Raw genomic sequence first — 20,594 nt, 5'->3', positions numbered from 1 at the left:
CACCTGCAATACAAGAGGATGAGTTTCATTCACTGAAGCACAAAACCCTCTGTAAAGCTTGAGATGCGGATGGGGTTCCCATCCCGTAAACAACACAATATAAATTGTGTTCTGGAGGAATGTTTGTGCTGCGGAGACATGCTGCTGGGATTGTTTTGGTGGATGTCCTAACTCTGGTGGGCATGCCACTGCAACATGTCACACAAATGTTATTGTTGGAAACATCTCTGTGATATAGATGATTGGTAGCTTGTGGTCCACGCAATGAATGTTTGCAATAAATTGCCCAATGCGCCAGAAGATTACTTCCTTAACACAGTAATGAAAATAATTTTATCACAATGTTTGCTCTTTCCTTGCAGTTTTTTTTTTTTCTTCTTCTTCCTCTTAGTTGGAACTCCAGTGAGCGTCTCCAGTGGCCACGCGAGGTCACACCTGGAATCGATACAAGCATCACGTTTGCTCTTAAACACAAGTGACCTTTTGTAAGGTGCATTGACCTTAAAGATGTGCCTCGAGCATACCCTGCTGCTGACTGGAAGTATAACCTTCTTCCCCTTGCATTGCCCCGACCGGAAAAGACGTCATTGTTTCTTCAAAACAATGTGTATGGAATTTATCAATCGTGTTACTTTATGATGTTTTATGCTGTAGCTGTAAATCCACTTAAATTTCCCCATCCTTTGATTATTACACAATCGTGGTAGATTGAATTCACGAAATCACGAAGTTGTTCTTTTGTGGTGCGAAATGTTTTTGAAGACTTTAATGGTTTATGAGCCATTTTTCCCCCACAAAGCTGCAGGTTAAATGATAAGTGAGGATAAAGTACAGATCGGGGGACAATTTTGACATAAATTAGTTAGTTTAAAATCTAAAAACATCAACACTTTTTTTAAACATAGCCATTTTTTAGTGGAACATAAATTTTCTGGTCGGGTCACATTTATTCTGAAGAATTCATACCGGAAGTTGAGTTGATGCTGCCTCCCGCGGAGCGCGAGCGAGGGAAATTGAGCTGCTGCGTGAGTGAGAAGAGGGCAACAAAGTCCAAAGTTAGGAAATAATTTTATTTCATGTAAAAGTGTTCTTTTGCACCAGTAGCACGGATTGGGACATTTAACCTCACCAGGTGAGGTAACGTCTGCAAGTAAGCTGTAACTGCAATCTGGAAACGCGTGTGGTCTTGTTATTATTATCGTTAGTGCATTTAATAAGGAAGCTAATGTTAGCCAGCTAGCAATGTGTAACTAACTCCGTACAAGTTTACTGGTAACTGAAAATCGCTTCGACGTGTAGAGCTAGGTTGTACTTTTAAGGCAACCATTTCATTTTGTATTTTGTTCTTCTGACAGAAAGGGAAGTTTGTTGAAACTTTGTGTTGCTGGCAGCCGTAGGGGATGTCACTTCCATATGGACACAGGGGTCATGAAGGGTCAGCGAATTTATCAGACAGCGATTCAGAGGACGAGGTACGTTTGGCCTTTCTTACTTTACTGAATTCAAAAGGAAGACGTCTTTTTCATTGTCATCCTTTCCTGAAAAGTGATAATCAACTTATATCTTTGATGCACTCACTATCGTTCATGACTGTTGTACTTAAACACGCACTATTTTGCCTATTGCCTGTTTTAAAGCTGTAGCCATTGACGGTCATTTGTGTACTTCCCCACAGCCGAAGCTCCCCCTCAACCAGTTCTATCCATATATCCGCTGTGCCCTTTGCTGTGGCTTCCTCATCGATGCCACCACCATCACAGAGTGCCTGCACACATGTGAGTGACAACAGAGGTCTGCTTTAGCTCACAGAGTCTTTCAGAGGATGCCAGGGTAGTTAATTTGACACATCCCTGACATCATTGAGTGGTTGGGTTTCTCTTTTGGGAATACAATTTTCTGGGATGCAGCAAGGTTGCCGGGAAACGTGAAATGATGTGCAATAATGGTACAAACAGGGGATGCTACAGTTCAAAAGTACACCTCTATGACGACTGGACTGCCAGGATGCCCATACCAGCATCACATCCCAAGCATTATGTCCCCAAACCACCTGTTAGATTTAATAAGACTGTGCTCAAGAGCCCAGCTGACAGAACAATTGGGTCAATTGTCTGACATTACTGATTTTGCCTCATAAGTAACAAGAAATTGTTGTGTCTGAAATTGTGATGTGTTTTATCTTCTCCAAGTTTGCAAGAGCTGCATTGTGAAGCACTTTTTCTACAGCAACAGGTGTCCCACATGCAGCATTGTAGTCCATCAGACACAGCCACTTTACAACATCCGGTAAGTCTGTACATTCTTGATGGATTTGTTGATTCATGATTCATGCTGATGTCAGCCATGTTTTTTAGTTATTCAGATATTTAAAAGCTTGGAAAAAACACTGCATCAGCACACAGTTGACATGAAGAATAAACACGCGGTGTGGAAATATACTGTATAAATTTTAGGATTGGAGCTCTACACTCACACACACACACACACACACACACACACATATATATATACTTATATATATATATATATATATATCTCAGTCCGTGTTCAGCTTCAAACCCTTCTCCTTTTGTTTCCCTGCAGGCCTGATAGACAGCTGCAGGATATTGTTTACAAGATGGTTCCCTTCCTTGAGGAGTGTAAGAGTGGTAGATTTTCAGTCAGATGTATTCACTGCAGTTCATGTACATTATGTGTTTTCTTCTGTGAACATTGAAATGCATATCCTTTTGTTTCGTTTGTGTGTGTGTGTGTGTGTGTGTGTGTGTGTATCACAGCGGAAAGAGAACAAATGAGTAACTTCTACAAAGCGAGAGGGCTGGACATACCAAAACCAGGTATAATCCTTCAGCCTGTCATTCATTCTCTGTGTGTAATGTAATGATTAACGTTCGTTCTGTGTCAATGGCTCATTGAAGTATAGAGTTAGATTAATCACAATGTAAGTCCGCACACTGAAGCTAAGCTATCAAATGACGAAATGTTGGTCACAGAGCTTCATGTGGACTGGAATGACACCACTCCATTCTCTGTTGCTAAGTAACAAACTGGTCTTTTCTCGCTGCAGTGCCACCTTTGGCCAAGCAGAGTATTTTTTGTCAACACTCCCTAACACAGCAAAACAACGCACAACAAAATAACAAAGGTCTTCAAAGAAGGGAAAGACGGACACCGACACAAAGACTTAAAGGAATCATGGTGTTCATGTGTTTCTTTTAATGACAGCAGTCAGTATAACAACTGAACAGTTATTTGAACTGTACATTGAACTAAACATCGCAACATTTCTTTTTATCACAATTATCCATAAAGTGTGTAGCTGCGGTGTCATGCTGTGGAGGGCGACTAGTACGTCTCGCTGATTATGACATGTTCAGAATCTTTTTCAAAAACATTTTCAATGCCGTAGCTTCTTATTTCACCGCGACAGTTTGTATTTATTACAAGTGGCACACGTGGCTTATCTCATGTATATTTTTGCTATGGTTCAAGTGGATCAATACATCGATTCAGTATGAAAACAGACATTTTAATGCCTGTTAATTCATTTTTCTTTGATCTGACTGGATTATTCTTCAAATTGATTGCAAGTAGAGGGAGAAACAGAGCGATCAGAGTACTGGGTGAGCTACAGTGACTTTAAACAGGAGAGAAAGTGCTGTGCTGTTCATTCATGACCTTAACTGTCTGTGAAGGTAATCTGAAGACAGTCAAGTCAGCCAGGAGAATTTAGCTCTACCTCCCGTATTGTCTACTTCTCATACCAGTGTGAGGAGAAGCTCCTCGCCTTGTGTCCAAAAACTGAGAGGGGGTACTGCTTGAGTTTGGGCTGTGTTTCTGGTTCATCGGTAGCTGACAGGTCTGAGGGAGTCAATGAGGCAGCTGCAGGTGCGCTGGGTGAGGTGGATGAAGAAGAGATGGGAGTCAGAGTGGACATACATCTCTGAAAACTTGGCAGACTTTCAGCTGGGTGAAACTGGTGACTCTGTCCTTCTGTCCCGCCAACAGAACCCACGTCCTCCGTAGAGCCAACACTAGCTTGTTTTTTGCTAGCATGCGGTGATGGTTTTGGTGAGGCGCAGGCAGTCAAAGACTCTGACGACTCAGTTCTTACTCTTTTAACATACTTAAACATAGATAACTGTTGTGCCATAGCGATGCATTCATTTAACTGTAGCAGCCTGTGCCTGCAATATAGAATCCACTGCCCTTCTCAGTCACCATTTTTCGGGGGTGACCAATGATGGCCCGCTGTGACTGGACTAGACCTCACGTGATTTTAATCATTAAAAATAAGAAAATTCTCCAAGTCATTTATGGTGGGCCAGTTGTACAAGTGGGTGGGCCCTGGCCGATCAGGCCCACCCCTAATGGCGCGCCTGACACTCGCTCTCTGTCTGCTGGTGGGTCTGAGGGTGTGCGTGTGCGCACACTGGGGCAGAACTCCGCTGTGCAGAGAATTGTAAACACGTGACCATGTAGAGACAGAATGACTTGCTGTCACATACATAAGATAGATAACATACATACATAAGGCTCTTTGTTTGATAAAAGGACAAGGCATAGACCTCTTCTATAGGAAAGGTATCCTTAAATGACGTCTGTTGATTTGGCACTATATAGAAAATAAAGTAAAATTAACTTGACCTTCAATGGGGGCCTGGGGGTGTCACTGGGGGGCATGGCGCTCCCCTAATATAATGGTAGCGGAGACACTGGTGTCACACTGCACGGGCATAGATGACTGAAAAAATCAAAATTGGGCTCGATTCGTTCAGTCTGATCTCAGCATAAGAGGAGAGAAGAATGTCTGACAGCATTGAGTTTTCCACTTGTGTTCGGCGTTTTAACTTCAGTCTTTTCATTTTGGATTTAAGTGTTATTGAGCTGGAAATCCAAAGATGAAGAGAGTTTGTCACTCAAGCATTTGCTCTGCTTTCTTGTTCCTGCTTTGCAGTGGTGCTCTCCCCATCGGGTCCTGTTGTTTTGAAGAGACAGAAGAAGGATAACAATCCCCCGTCTATGTTCACCATTCCTCCTGAGCTGGATGTATCTCTGCTGCTGGAGTTTGTTGGGTGAGGACTTCATCGGACAGTGCCTCTTTAACATTCTGCATATATAAATGGAATTTAAAGGCCTGACACAACTTAGATAAAAAGTTAATCTAGTTTGCAAATGTATGAACCCCTTGAGTTTAACTGATTCCCATAGGCTAAACACAATGGTATTTTCCTTTTTCTTTCCCTTAGTGAGATGTTTTAATTGGTTTATGAGCAGCACCTGTTCACATTAATACAGTGAAGGTTCAGCCTCTGGTGCCTTCAGACATCGTCAAATGGCAGAGCCTTTGTTTTATTTTCTTATTTCTTAGCATGATATTGAAATGCCAAAAAACATTGCAAAAGGTTCTCAGTGTCTGTGCCTAGTCCACATGTACATTGGTATTTTTCAAAACCTAGCTTTTTCTCTGCGTTATGCCTTTTGGTCCACAACAACAGCCTTTGGAAAACTCCACGGTCAAGATATCCAGAAACTCTGAAGTGTAAATGTACAGTTACTGTTACACTACATTGAGTAAAGGAGGATGTATAAAGAGGCAAACCCCCATTTAAAAAAGGACTTGAGTTCATGTGGATTAGGCACTGATTCGTAGCAGTGAATCATGAAATTACCATGCAGTTACAAAAACATACCACCAGATGGTCTCATTTTCTCACATTGACTGCTTGCTTGGTACCAGCTGTACTTAGTGTATATCGACTCTCGTTTTCAGGGCTGAGGAGGGCATCAATAACTTTAAGGTAATGACTTAAAACATTAATACCGCCAATTTCTAACAGTTGTTATTAGATTATAGTAGAACACAGCAACAGAAACTGTAAGATGGGTGATATCTTGTTGAAGGTTGTACTAAAGGCTGTATCCAGGCATGGTGATCCATATATCCCTGATCAGCTATCTTGTAACTACAGAGTCCGTTGGATATGCTGTCAAGAATAATTTTGTCCCAGATCACAGATTTCTTCACCAGCCTGTGACTTGTTTGCTGGATGTGGCAGCCTATGTTTTTATGTGGTGTGAGGGGAGCAGTGGCACTCCAACTGTACTATCTGTGTGTGTGTGTGTGTGTGTGTGTGTGTGTGTGTGAGAGAGAGAGAAAGAGAGAACAATGAGCTGAAAGCTCTGCAGAGCTGTGAGTGACATGTCATTTGATACAATGGCAAAATGAAAACATTGACTAAATCATTTGTGAGTGATTTTTTTTTTTTTTTTAAACCAGTAAGCCACATGTTTATGATTGCCTCAAACAGAGATATTGTGTAGGCTTTAAATGTGCGTGTGGGATGTGTGATGACGGACCAACATCTTTACATTTTTTTCAGTTTCACAATTTTAAATTAGATTGCTCCAATGTTATTATGTATTATAGTTTCAATACGTTAAATTTTCCTGAGAAACATTGGTACAGTATATTCCACCCTAACCACCCTGTCCCTGTTAAGCCATTAGAGAGGCGATACGTCCGTGTGTCTGGTGAGGCCACCGTACGCCATGTAGAGCTGTTCATCAGGAGGAAGATGGAGCTGAGCCCAACCTGCCAGGTGAGTGCCAGGCTTACAGCTAATGAGTTCACAAGGTGACATGACCTCAGCGTTGATCCTGAATGTTGCTTTAGACAGACTTGGCAGCAGAACGGCAAAGGAAGGTGGCATTACAGTAGAGTGTGGGCGTCCACTGGTGTATGGAAGTGAGTGGGTGCTTTACGTGTTAGAGGACAGCAGTTTTGTAATTTTGTAATGGCCAACAGTGTTATCAAATTGCTGTGCAGCCAGGAAGCATGTGTGACCTAACTGAACTAATGTACACTAATGTCCACGTTTAAAGGCAACACACACACGTGGCATATGATGCATATTGAAACAGCTGTGTCTGTTGTCTTCTGTGTAAACCCATTCACCAGCAGTGTGTTGGACATGTGAGGATATGCCACTATTTTATTTCTTAATACTGGTGCCCATCAGCTCAGTAAACTAGCAGTTTCACATTTGGTTCCATGAGGGACACATCCTGGCTACTTCTGTCTGGAGGGTGCAAGCAGGTGTGCTGTGTGTGTCAGTTGACACGCATCAAATGACAGGCTGCTGCATGACACAGCTGATGTGTGTTGCATGTAAATATTTACAAATCAACAATAGATTTTACAATTTGTAATGGCTACCTCTAGCCACGGGTCGGAGGCTGTCCAGCTTTGGTGAATGGGTGTAGCTACCAAGAATTGGAAATTAAGTACATTATATCATCATTTAAATGTCATTTCACTGGCTGGCCGTAAAGAGTCAGGGACAGTGATTAAAAGAGAAACAAGAGAGGGAGCATGCATATTGACAGAAAGAGGTCAAGCTGAAACTTACATCTGGTCTCTACTAAGACTAGCGAGTAGGGTGACGGCTGTGTCATGAGCTGGTTCATTGTGTGTTAAACGTGCACTGAGTCGAGTATGAAAGCAGCAAGACAGCATCATGAAGATGTTTCCTTGCTCTACCAAGAAGCTTTCTCCGTTGTATTGTCAGCCCTGTCCAAAAGATGAGGCCTGAAAACAGCATCAGATCAACAAGCCGTGCAAAGAGGAATTCACATATGTGTAGTGGGGAGACAAGACAACTGCTGAATATAAGCAGAGTCCAGCATAGACAGGTCAGCTGCACAGGTCAAAACTCAGCAGGCTGCCTACAAATAAAGGACGACCGACACTCCTTGCGGACAACGTTAATCTGATTATGCTCAAATAATTAGTGCTGTGATACCACATGTCTGTCTCAGAGCAGTGGACATGCTGTAAATGAAGACTCATGATTACTAATGAGTGCTCTGACTCGTCCTCCTTTCCTCAGGACACAGACGAACAGAAAGGTTTACGTGTTGTCAGTTTGGCAGAGCGTTCACGTGTTGGCGTATTCTGTATTTCGTAACACGTGGATGAGGATTAGCAGCTTATGCTGGTTTCCTGGCCTCAGAGCTGTACTGCTCCTGCCTGTCTGGACAAACCAGGAGAGGACAGAGTAACACTAACCAAAGGTCATTGTCTATTGTAGCAGAGGTCACAACACTTAAATAACTCTTCCGTTTAAATTCTTGTGTTGTTATAAAACTTTTGAGAATCGTTGGAATGGACGAGTTGTCCTTGAAGGTTTAGTTCGCGCCATCATCTTTCAGTTCATCACGAATGTGTAACGTGACGTTTCGATCAGTGTGTGATCACCTCAAATCATTTTGAAATGCAGAGTTTGATCTCGTCGAGGCAGGACTTGTGGACTGGTCAGCTCTGTCTGGTTGAATCCACTGCAGCTGTGTCAGGTGTTTCTGTGTGTCCTGCAGGTGGATGTGGTGTGTGGAGATCACCTCCTAGATCACTACCAGTCACTTAAAGACATACAGAACTCTATGGGCGAAGAGGCACTACAGGTAAGCACCTGAAAAACACACACAGTCAAAACAAAACATCATTTTAACAAGGGACATTTGTGGAAGGCCAGGAGAAGTTTTGACTGATCCTTTTGGTCTTGTTTCCTCTGTCTCCAGGATGGGCTGTTGGTGCTGCACTTCGGCCTGGTCCTGCCCACCCAGTCTTGAGAAGGAGAGGGCTGGATGTAGTTTTCACTCTTGCGGGGATCAAATGGCCTTTTGGACTATGTTTCTCTTCATTAGACTCTTGTCAAGTAAAGTTCCTGCATTGGCATTATAACTGTTCCACATGTCTTGGATTGTCACTCTGCTTCCAAAACATTTGATAAAGCTTGAACATTAAATGTAAGCAGCTGGCCGGAGACGAGAAGTCCAAGAGCTCTTAGATTTCTTTATTTAACTGGGTGGAATGAAAAGATGTAAACCTGAAGAAGGAATTTTTAATTTGATGAATGGAAATGACAAATTCCTTTTCCTCCTGCCAACATATCTGCGGGTATTGTTCAGCTTCCGCTCCACACAGGAAAGTGGCTGTGACTGCTGCTGTAGCTAAAACTGGACTGCATTACTGTCAGTGGCTGTCAAACCTCTGTGAAGGCATTACAATGTCCTGTCTGAAAAGCTGTAGATAGTTTACCTATCTTTATCCTTATGGAAACCAGGGACCAATATTTTCATTTTTTTTTCTATTTATGATTTTAGGCATGGTATCAGGTAGATCATTTTAATTTAAAGGGCTTTAAACAAAAGATCCACCACTACCAAAGCTTTGTGTGCGTTATATAGAGCTGAAATCTTTGTTCTGTTTTCAATTACTGCCAGCTTCATGTTGATTTACACGTTTAATGTAAGAGCTGTTTACTTTTGTATGGACTGTCTGCTGATATAAATGGTGTAATAAAACCTGCTTTCAGTACAACTCAGTAGAGCACAAAAGCAGTTATGTAAAGGGAGTTTGTGTAAAGGGTTTGATAGGGTTTATTAAAAATATCTTTCCTACTTGCTGACAAAAGAATGATTTAATAAATAATTACACCACTGACAAGTGTTTCCTAATTCGTCCATGTTTCCTGTTTTGTATTCATTCATACCATCATGCAGCTGTGGTTTATTGATGTGCATTTCTAAAGCATCACAAGTCAACCAGTCACTAATCTACTGTATTAGCCTTTATTATTTAATATGTTGCTACACTAAATTAAATCTTCATATTAAAGGCCAAATATTTTATTTTCTTCTACCATTCTTCCTCCAGTATTTGTGAACACACTGACTTGCATATGAAAGCACAGAAAACAAGCCGCCAGTCATGTCATTTTATTTAGTGCAATTGAAACGAGTTTCTTTTCCCCAGTAGCTGTATACACGGACCCTGCAGCCGGGTTAGACTACATACATTATTTGATTCACTGAATATTTGTCACTGCTAAAGCATTATGTACATGGTAAATGACCTCAAACTGTGGCTTTGCGACAACAGAGAAGCTGTACTATGCTCACATTTCGTGTATTTCTCTCAGTCCTTTTTTTTCCCTCACCTGTCACACAGGTTTCAGTCTAACCTCACACAGCAGCAAAGTGGAAATTCCTCCCCAGAACATACTTACTGTGATGATGTCACATATTTACTGTAGTACAACATTTGCAACATGTCTGTCCTCTGGAGGTGTACAGTACATGTGGTCTAGAAATTCAGGTTATACTTTCAACTCTAATTCCAAAACATTTGCCCCTAATAAACACAGTATGTGACTATGAGCTGACTATACATAAACAACATATCTCTATTCTCACTTTCCAGATTTCCCTGTCTGTCTGTCTTCAGTTGTTGGAGTTGATGTCTGCCTCATCTTTCTCCTCACTGCTCTCCTTGAAGCTTTCCTTCGTGGCCCCTCCTTTCTCCCTTTGGCTGCTCTTGGAGGAGCCGGCTGAGGCTCGAGGCTGGTAGCTGTAGCTGGCTGCACCAAATGACATCCCTGAGTTAAAGTGAGTCTCTTCCCCCTCCAGCAGTTTCCTTACAGGACCAAAGGAAACACAGGTCAGACCGGACACACAGACTTAATACACCTCACAATGCGTAAAGGTTTTTAATGAGTCTGCTACTCAAGAGATCTGTTGTTGGGTTTGTGCTTTGATCCAGTCAGCACCTGTAGGCAGCTATCTCTATGTCCAGGGCCATCTTGACATTGAGCAGGTCCTGGTACTCTCTCAGGTGTTGGGCCATCTCTCCCTTCAGGTTCCTCAGCTCAGTATCTAGGTGGGCAATAGTGTCCTGTTACCGTGGAAATTCAATGAAGACAGGAGAAAAGAGATTATCATGAGTGTCTTAACAGTTTTCCGACTAAATTCACCTGCCTAACATGTATATGGGCTGTTTTTAATCCACTGTGGTATAACTGAACACAGGATCTCCTTCTGTCCCTTAAAGGAATACGAAAACCGTTGGGGCTTAGCTTTACCTTCTCTAAAAAGCCAGTGAAAGCAGATGGCCTTCCTGTGTCCGATTTAGCAGGCCAGAGGTTAATCTAATAGACACGCAGGGTCAATTAGCTAAGAACTGTTTCAGTCAGTCTCACAGTCAGAGGCTTGTTAGACTGACTAACACACAGTGAAGGTTATGTTTGACTTCAGACCTTGAACCTGAATGAGACAATCTGGAGTTGTCAAACTTCCTTTAAGTGAAGAGATTGCCAGAATTTAATTTGTAATTAAATCGAAAAATGTAATTTTTCAAAGCCGTGAGCACCCAAATAAAATAATAGTCAGATCCATTGTATTGTGGTGGAGACAGAAATGTAATCAACCTGGACAAATAAGACAAAAACTATCTGCGTGGTTAGATAAACAGGGCTGCAGCTAAAACTGAGGGCAATGAAATCATTTCTTTGTGATTATTTTCTTCTGGGATTTTTTTTAAAGCAATGTTGAGGAAGTTTGCATTTTACAGCTAAAAACTTGCATATTTTTTAAGGTGATTTCAGCCATTTCTGACTCAGTAGATTTCCATGACAATTCAGTATTTCTTCCAAAGAATTGTCATCGTGGCTGTGGAAGAGGTTAGCTGAAACAGCAAGTAGACCTTCAAGTTCAGAAGCACTAGTTAATTTTAAGAGGAATTTCTTTAGAGCTGCTTCACACAAGGTGAAACTTGCAGAAAACATAAATGAGTGTGTGTTTGGAGGTCTGCTAAATACCCCCACAGGTCAATGAGAACATCCGACCCTTTAAGCAGGTCAGGACACAGTAATGCTGATAGCAACATAAAGGCTTGCCTGCATGGCTGTGACTTCAGCATGGTGTGCATCCTCCATCTCTGTGATCTGCCTCTCCAGAGACTCATTGGCGCCCCTCAGGGTCTCTATCTCAATGGTCTTGGACTGCAGCTGCCTCCTGAACTCACTGATCTCCTCCCTGGTGGCCCTCATGGCCTCGTTGCTCCTGGTGGCCTGCTCGCTGAGGCTGGCAAACTTGCTCTTGTACCACTCCTCAGCCGACTGCAGGTTTTTGGAGGCGATGGACTCATACTGGTTGCGGATCTCCTTCAGAGCTGAGGTGAGGTCTGGCTTGGCGAGCTCGAGCTCCACAGAGACCTGCTGCTCTTCCATCATGGTGCTCAGCTCTTGGATTTCCTCATCATGCACTTTCCTCAGGAAGGAGATTTCATCCATCAGCGACTCCACACGGCGCTCCAGGTCCAGGCGAACAGCTGCTGCGTCATCCACGTCCTTCCTGAAAGACCTCAAGGTCTGCTCAGCTTCCTCCCGTGCCTTCGCCTCCTCGTCATACCTCACATTGAGCTTCTGAAATGAGGATTAAGAGTTAAGAGATGTGAGAATGGGAAATGAGAGATGAAAAAAGTAACCACGTAGTGTCTACCCAGGATACCTAAGTTCTTGAGCACACCATGTTGAATATGGACAGCCAAGTAGCAGCTAGCGTTCAGGCCTCTCTAGCATGATGCGGCCATAGCATATGGTGGTCCCATTAGCCTCAAAATTCGAGAACATAATGCAATGTGGACACTGGGAAAGTAGGATGAGAGCCCTTCTCGGGTCTCAAGGATTCACAGAAGAACAGACTTCCTATTTAGTGCTATTGAAGGTGACACCAGGAGGGAAGTTCAGTTGAGAGGCAACAAAGACACAGTGCTGGTGCTGGGATGACCAGGGACAACCCATTTGATTACACTGTGGACAGGCTGGGCATTTTCAACGAGACTGCCTTCAGTGCCAGGCAAATCATCCACTTTAAACTCATGGAGACACAGAGACCACCAGAGGCCTCCGGCACCATGGCCATCGCAGCTGAAGACACAGAGCAGGTGGAGCCTTGGACAGCACACCAACAAGAGAACCTCATGTTCACTCTTGTGAAAACCTTGATACCAGAAGGCAAACAGATTTCAGAACACGCTTGGGAACTCAGAGTAAAGATATTGCAGCACAATGCTAAGTTGTGGGCTCAGTTGAGTGTTAAGGGGGTGTTCTATTAAGGACTGTAAAGGACAAGGACACTGAACTGCTTGCTGTGTCCTCATGGTGGAGACTTGTTTGGGAACAGTACCATGAAGCTGCTGGTCATTTGGCTGGCACAAAGACTTTATCTGTGTTACAACACAGGTTCTTCTGACCAGGGTGGAGCAAGGATGTCCGCCAATGGTCAACCAACTGTGGCCAATGTCTGTGCCAGAAACCACTTTTGGATGTAAGGACACCCCTAAGTCCCATTTTTACCTCTTACCCACTTGAATTGGTAGTTGTGGATTGTCTGGCAGTGGGGTGGCCTGGAGAGGTGAATGCCTATTATCTTACCAGTACCAAGTATAATGAAAGACGGACAACGTTTGAGTATTGAAATAGAGTATTATTGAGGGATTTTTGCTGACCCGCAGTGAGTAACAGAGAATCATTTTTTGTTACATCCAATTTCTCTTTAGAGGCTTCAGACATACACGATCTGACCTGAAGGTCAAGACAGCCCAGGAAGGACCATCCACCAGAACCATCTTAGACTCTGCCCAGAGCCACCTCTGCCCCAAACCAGGCCTGTCACCTCAGAGGACACTGCAGAGGTGAGCACATTTCCCTTTGTGCTTCCATGTAGGCCACAGTGGATTCCAGCCTAAAACACTGCAGTGGAGGACCAACCACTGTGACTGCCAGCTCAGCCAAGCATGCATGGACTGCTCCCAGCGGCAGAAACTGGAGAGGAAGTGGCAGACTTCAGAGGCCTCGCCAACCCCTTTACACCCACATCAGACTGATGCCAACCTGCCACATACCTCATCCTTCCAGGCCAATCAGAGGAAATTTGGGGGTCAAGCCTATTTCTTATATATCGTAGGAAATGATGTCACAAAGTGTAACCAGGAAGCTAGACTTTATTTTTCTCTGGCACACAAACAAGAGAGCTGCATCGGACTGGAGAGAACTGATAAATGCTCTGGTTGGCTGAGAGTGAGGCTGGCAGACGAGAGCAGAGCATGGGGAAGATGAAGTAACGATAATTGAGAACATTTATGATTTCTGTGGGGGAACCTGGGCATTGCGGCAGTAAATACTAATGGGATACAGCAAATAAAAGCAGAATACAAGAAATAACCTCCTTATGTTCTCCATATACTTTACAAAACAATCTAATGCTTTCACCTGCAGCTCGTCCTCCATGTTGTTCCTTTCGATCAGGATGCGGTTCTTGTCCCTGCTCAGCTCCTCCACCTGTGACCGCAGGTCCCTCATCTCCTGCTGGTAGAGATGAGTGACGCGGGATGGCTCGCTCTGCTTCTGCCGCAGCGTCACCAGCTCCATCTCCAACACTTTATTCTGCTGCTCCAGGTGCCGGACTTTATCAATGAACATCGCAAAGCGGTCATTCAGACCCTGTGCAACAGGATAAATACTTGGTTATATTCATACAAAAGCCTCTAGTGGGGTTGTAATAGCAGACAGACAGCAAAGCAGAGGTGTGGATTCATTTAAACTTGCTATAAAAGCTCCTTTATCTAATATAATTTATCTTCTAAACTTCCAAATGCACTTATTTTAATATCTTATATATATTATTTATTAAAAAGAGTGTTTGGCTATCTTGTTAGCAAACGGCTGCCTATTTTCACATCCAATGAGTTTCTGGCTACCTGACAAAAGCACATACAACTTTCACTCCCCTTTTAGCTCTGTGTTTGGTCTCTACCACCTCCTGAGAAAAATCTGTATATCTTTAGCTGCTAAATGCTCCAATTTTTTCACTAGAAGCTGCTAACTTTGTTGTTTGGTTCTGGGCAGGTAATGTACAGAGGGTTTATCTCAGCTTTTTCACTGGAAACAGTGGCCTGCTGCTGCTGGAAACAAGGCTGATGATAGCTGAGGGGACCTGCTGAGTTAGGCGTAGCCCCTTCCACATTACACATTAGTTGATCCATCGATCTTAAAAACATACTGATTAATGCAGCTTTAAAAATGGGGCTGCTGAACAGAAGAAGAGCATCCACTCTCACTTAAAGTAGTAGATCAACTTTTTGCATTTTTGTTGTGTGTGTGTGTGTGTGTGTGTGTGTGTGTGTATTTATATATACATATATATCTATTTGCAGTTTTGCGGAATGATTGGCGCTTGCATCATGGTATAAGAGATAGATAAATGAATTGTTTATGGAGTCATTATATTGATTAAGGGCTTAATAAAGTTCAGAATGAGGTCATTCTGGCACTAGAGAAGCCAATACAAGTTTTCATCTGACATAAACTGATTTAGTCCCACTCTGTCAGGTTAATGCAGTCCACTAACTGGCCTAATACTCAAGGACTGGGACACCAGAATTGAAAGCTAATTAAAACATGGACCTAAATAGCTGTGTGAAGGGTTCTGAAAATGATGGTGCTGGGATACAATGCCTTGGTTGGAGCTGTTGAACCTAAACTTATTGTATTCAAGTTTTATGTCTATACTGGACAGGTTGTGCCCATTAAATGTTTCGTCATAATCTTCCAATCATTTAAAATACTTTTAAATAAATCTTTTTTTTTTATCTTAACCCAACATGGAAAAAAGTTCATCGTTTGTTTCAAACCGTCACACCTACCTGCAGCTGCTCCTTCTCGTTAGTTCTAATAACTTTGAACTCACTGTTGACCACGGAGGTCTGGCTCAAGTCTAGGGAGTCGGTGGGCACCAGGGAGAAAGAGGTGGAGGACCGGCCGGCCCGCCTGTACGCGCTCAGGGAGCCTGCGCTATTGCGCGACGCAACCATGGAGCGGAGGCCCGGGGAGCCCCGAGGAGAGGCGCTGCTCATGCGGGAGGAGGAGACGGGAAACCGTGGAGAATCCCCGAAAATCTTCCGGTAGGATGACGAGGTGTAACGGTCTCCGTGGCTCATTTTTGCTCTGCTGAGTCAGAGGTAAAAACTGAGGGACTTAAAGAGCTTTGCGGGAGCTTATAGACCGCAGGGTGCAGGTGGAGCGAACCACTTTACGCGCGACGGAACACGACTCTATAACATTTGCGCAGTGTAGCGAAGATATTGAATGACATTTTGTTACATGTAAGTGGTAAAAATAAACACTGATGGATTGTTTTTTTTATTTAATTTTATAGATTTTATATATGCCACGAGTTCCGCGAGTCGTGTGCGTAAAATGATGGAACTGTCCACTTGGAGCATCATCACTCTCTCTACGTGCGTCCTGTTTGTCACTTGTCAGAGCAGCAGATAGAGCATTATAGCGGTGTAACACCAGCTGTACTGCACTCTGTGTTCTGTAAGGTTAGAGGTATGTGGAAGCCTGATTCCTAGTCCAGTGTGCGTACCAAACTGAAGTCTTAAACGGTTTTCATTACATTTAGTAAAGATTGTTGTTTGGAGTAAAAAACTAACGGAAGGAGCCATTTGTCTGTGATGTCTGCCATCACATTTTGAAAGTCCATTGTTTCAGCTTTTCAGCTTCTACCAAACACAGACAGAACAACTGGCCAAAATCAGCGATAGACTCCAGCCTCCTGCCACTAATTAGACTGATTAATTAACGGGGGCCCCAGACACTAATGGGGCCAGAGGATTACAAGCTTATGTTGTGGCAATTAGTTTAGGGTAATTTCATTAATTGCAGATTCTTTGTTAATATATTGAAGCAGATTATTGAAAAATAGAGGCCATAACACCTGCTTTACTACCCAGCAGTTTGTCAATGATCAGCACAGCCAGCGCCTGATACCGCTGTGGTCCAACAGCTCCTCCCCTCTGTTACTCACAACCCTGCATGTAATGGACAAAGGAGGAAAATGTCCTTCATTGCATTATGATGATAAACTGTTGCTATTAACTGTCAACATGTTACACTTTCTGAGTGAAGCGTATTGATGCTGTAATATCATTAGCTTGGTAAAGCCTGTGTTTTTAATTGAAATCAGTTGCAGCACAGAGGAATACTTGTTCAGACCCAGATGTGAAGGAAGCTTCCAGCCAACCCCGACCAGCTATTATTTCCCAGCTTCCAAGTGGGCAAAGTGTGCATTTGTATTGTGCTCTATAGGCACAGCATCAGTCTCCACATGGGACCTGTCTTAACAGGGTTGTGAAAATCTAGTTTTAAGGTGATACTGATAGTGTGCTCACTGCTCAGACGTTTACATTCCTAAATAGTTTTTGTGTTTAATTATATTATCACACAGTAAACCTTGTGCCAGGATGTATTCCAGCATATAAATACTGTACACACTGCGCAGAGAGGAGGAACTAAGCAGTAATAGAGGCCTCAGCAGCTAATTTTTACCCCAGGCCCTCTTACAAATGATGATGATGAAGTCCTGTCCTTCACCGTTTTCCTGGATGCAAGAAAATGTGGCCATGATGAGAGGCTTCTTCAGAGAGATGCTGTATTGCAGTCCCATTTATTTTAAAAATGGTAGATGTGCTAATGAAAAACAAATGCCCTTGGGATACGTGTTTCAGCCACAGTCCCATGGTCCACAGCTCCAGTGTACAGGTACTATGCAGAATATTTATACAATTCATATTGGGAAGTGTGCAAACAATTTGACAACTTTCTCATATTGTACTAAATTATAGCTTGCTTGATTGCTAAAGGCTGTTATGAAGACTTTAGTGAGCTTGATTGCTACCTGGTGCCACTATGGTCCAACTGCTCCATAGTGGAGCAATCTGCAGCTTCTGCAGTATGCTGGCAGACGCTGTAGGTGAAGGTTTGGGCTGTCAGGCAGAACGTTCAGGTGGAGGTGCAGATTTCCAGGAAAGGCTGTGGCTGGACGTTCAGGATGCAGATGTCTGATACAATCTGTGGGTGGAGACAGAAGGTGAAGGTTGCCTGTGAAAGCTGAAGACAGGAGCTGGAAGGCATTAGGCTAGACAGCTACAGCCTGTACATAGAGGTTCAGGCTGTAGCTGTCTAGCCTAATTTTAAGGTGGAGGTGTGGATTGCCAGGAAAGGCTGTAGGTGGAGGTTCAGGCTGCAGTTGTCTGCCAGATTTTGCAGGTAGAGGCAGAGGTGAAGGTTGCTGTCGGAGGCAGTGGGTTTGTTTGTTTTCCCAGCCGAGGCTGTCGGTGAACAATCGGAGCGTGTGGAGGTTCAGGCTCTAGATGTTTGCTAGAGTCTGGTAGTGGTGACTGCAGCTGGGGGAGCCTGTAAGTAGAGGTGAGGCTGTGGGTGGAGTTTCAGTTTGCAGATGTCTGTCAGATTCTCCACGTGGATGCAGAGTTGAAGGTTGATGACAGAGGCAGCAGGTGGAAGTTCAGGCTCTAGCTGTCTGTCAGAATCAGGGGGTGGAGACCACGACTGAATTTGGCTGACAAACATTGAAGGCGGGAGCTGGAGGAGGCTATGCATGGTTTGAGATGTAGTTGTCTGGCTGAATAATGAGGTGGAGGTGCAGATTGCCAGACATGGCTGTAGGCGGAGTTTCAGACTACAGGTGTCTGCCACAGTCTGTACAAGTGGAAACTGCCTGAATGTCTGAATGTTGGTACGGAAAATAACTACTCTGCGCTCCAGATAAGTTGTTGGCAGGGGCCGTAAATTGAGAATCGGACTGCTTCTTCCTACAAGAATCAGCAGGTGGATGCAGCGATGCAGGCTGCCGGCAGAGGCTGTGGGTGGAGACTCGGGCCACAGATGTTTAGTAGTTTCTTCTGGTGGGTGCAGAGATTAAAGTTGCTGGCAGAAGAAATAGTTGGAGGTTCAGACTGTATCTGTCTGCTGGTATGTTGAGGTGGAGGAAGCAATGCAGGTCACTGGCAAAGGCTGCAGGTGGAGGTTCATTTATCCATATTTGGTCTGTTGAATATAAATAGATAAACTGATCAGGCACAGTCTGGTTCTGACAGTGTGCAGTGTCGACCATGGCTGCATCAATTTAATCATCTGGATTTCCAATTCATTGTATTTTCTGTTGCCAAGTTTCATCCAATCAGCCTCTAAAAGATGAGAGCTCAAGTCCATACCTAAATATGTCTTTAGAGAGGCTCTGTGTTAAAATCTACTTTTATCAACTTTATCATTTTAGTTTCTATTGTGCTCCAGTAGTGCATTGTTACGACCCCTTAGCTCGTGATGGTAAAGGGAACGAACAAAAACCAGATGTAATTGGTAAAATAAAGTTATTTATTAAACAAAGGCCGATTAATTGTCAAACGATACAAAAGAGAACAAAACTTACTAGAGGAGACAGGGCCGGAGGATGCTCAACACAGAGAAATAAATATAACAAAAAGAGGACTCACTAAAATTGAGTTAACCACTATACGTGTATAACAAACAAGAGGAGATAAAATCAAACTCTATACTTTACGGGTGTAAATCATGAATACAAAAGAGTCAGCACCCCTGTGCCTAGTGTAACCTAATACAGCGTGTTTTTCCTACCAGGCGTGCAAAATGGGATCAGTATTTGAATCTCTCCTGGCCCAGCTCCTCTCAACACAACTAAAGTGCCTCGTGTTAAACAAACTACAACGATACAGGCTTAGAGGCACATATGACAAGCGGAGCGTCTTGCTGACAGCCGCGCGCCGACTGGTGCGCTGGGCGAGCTCTTAAGGTGTGGACAGCATCCCTCGATTGGTGCACGGAGGCTACGCCAATCACCAAGCTGGACAGCGCAGGAGCGGGTGATGACGCAGGCCACGCCTCCCCTCCACAGGAGCCAACCGCGAGTCGGAGACAACACACTGCAATCAACATAAGGAAACTACACGGCGAAAAGGTTACACACCCGGGGAGGGAACGGCGGTGGCCGTAACATGCATGTATGTAAAACTGTGTTTAATCAAATAAATACAACCAAAGTGACACATCGAAACGTGTACAGTTTACAGTTAGATCTAATCTGTACATTGTGTATCCTAGAGAAATGGAATAATGTGCATATTCACCCCAAATCACGACATTTCAATCAATCCGAAAATGTCACTTTAGGTGCAGAAACTGTCCACCTTCAGGATGTTGTAGCAATCCTCCACCACCTGAGGCCGCAGCAGGATAAGACCTGTGAGGGAGAGCAGCAGAAATATGGAGTTGAGGATGGAAAAGCAGAGTAAAAAGATGATTGTGGACCTTCATGAGAGGAGATGTACACCTGAGGTTCAGAGGAACAGCATGATAAAATTACGAGACACACCTAAAAATCTTAATCCTAATCCTGATTCTAATTCTAATCATTCTGTTGTTCAAATGAGTCTGGAGACGCAACAGTTGAAATTCAGTGGGTGAAGTTGCCACTGAGGAGAGAGAGATCAACTACACGATGTTCAGATGTCACAAATTTCAAGCTAAATGAACATTTCATGTTGTGGGCAGTTACACCTCTCATGTCATCTATTCACACAGAGATTCAGTCAAAAGAAAGGAGCAGAATTTAAGAATCCGAGGGACCCCATGAAAGTCAGACACACACTTCTTGACAACAGCCTAGTTTTAACATCAGAGACACATCACACAAACATTTTCTAATAACAAAGAAAACATCACACTGTCTGAATTTGCTGAGAAAACAGTAATGTAGGATAATCATTTATTGATCTTTTCTCTTGATCCCCTCAAAGAGGTCAGAGGTCAAAGACATGAGCAGAGCTTGATTCTACAGTCTTAAACAAGGCTTTCCAGATGAAAGGTGTACTTGTA

The 20,594-nt window shown here is 43.4% G+C and overlaps 2 protein-coding genes across 3 annotated transcripts; one reads left to right on the top strand and one right to left on the bottom strand.

Annotated features, from left to right (window-relative positions):
• Nucleotides 1-974: 974 nt before the first annotated feature.
• On the top strand, nucleotides 975-9,504 carry pcgf6 (polycomb group ring finger 6). Of its 2 annotated transcripts, none has more exons than XM_076743554.1 (11): nucleotides 975-1,132; nucleotides 1,356-1,472; nucleotides 1,676-1,775; nucleotides 2,190-2,286; nucleotides 2,584-2,639; nucleotides 2,778-2,837; nucleotides 4,958-5,075; nucleotides 5,774-5,801; nucleotides 6,504-6,602; nucleotides 8,377-8,463; nucleotides 8,581-9,504. In XM_076743554.1, the coding sequence occupies exons 2-11, from the start codon at nucleotides 1,401-1,403 to the stop codon at nucleotides 8,629-8,631; spliced, it is 768 nt and encodes a 255-aa protein (XP_076599669.1). In that variant the 5' UTR covers nucleotides 975-1,132; nucleotides 1,356-1,400; the 3' UTR covers nucleotides 8,632-9,504. The 2 variants fall into 2 exon arrangements, with proteins under 2 accessions (XP_076599669.1, XP_076599670.1); XM_076743555.1 differs by having other exon boundaries at nucleotides 988-1,132; nucleotides 1,392-1,472; nucleotides 8,581-9,503.
• A 260-nt stretch (nucleotides 9,505-9,764) lies between these two features.
• LOC143328424 (alpha-internexin-like) lies at nucleotides 9,765-15,904 on the bottom strand. The gene is made up of 5 exons (XM_076743553.1): nucleotides 15,545-15,904; nucleotides 14,112-14,342; nucleotides 11,736-12,263; nucleotides 10,611-10,735; nucleotides 9,765-10,477 (listed from the first exon to the last, which is right to left on the bottom strand). The coding sequence occupies exons 1-5, from the start codon at nucleotides 15,836-15,838 to the stop codon at nucleotides 10,285-10,287; spliced, it is 1,371 nt and encodes a 456-aa protein (XP_076599668.1). The 5' UTR covers nucleotides 15,839-15,904; the 3' UTR covers nucleotides 9,765-10,284.
• Between the last annotated feature and the right edge of the window lie 4,690 nt (nucleotides 15,905-20,594).

Source organism: Chaetodon auriga, chromosome 11, assembly GCF_051107435.1.
Source record: "Chaetodon auriga isolate fChaAug3 chromosome 11, fChaAug3.hap1, whole genome shotgun sequence".
Lineage (NCBI taxonomy): Eukaryota > Metazoa > Chordata > Actinopteri > Chaetodontiformes > Chaetodontidae > Chaetodon > Chaetodon auriga.
This window is presented reverse-complemented; position numbering and strand designations above follow the sequence as displayed.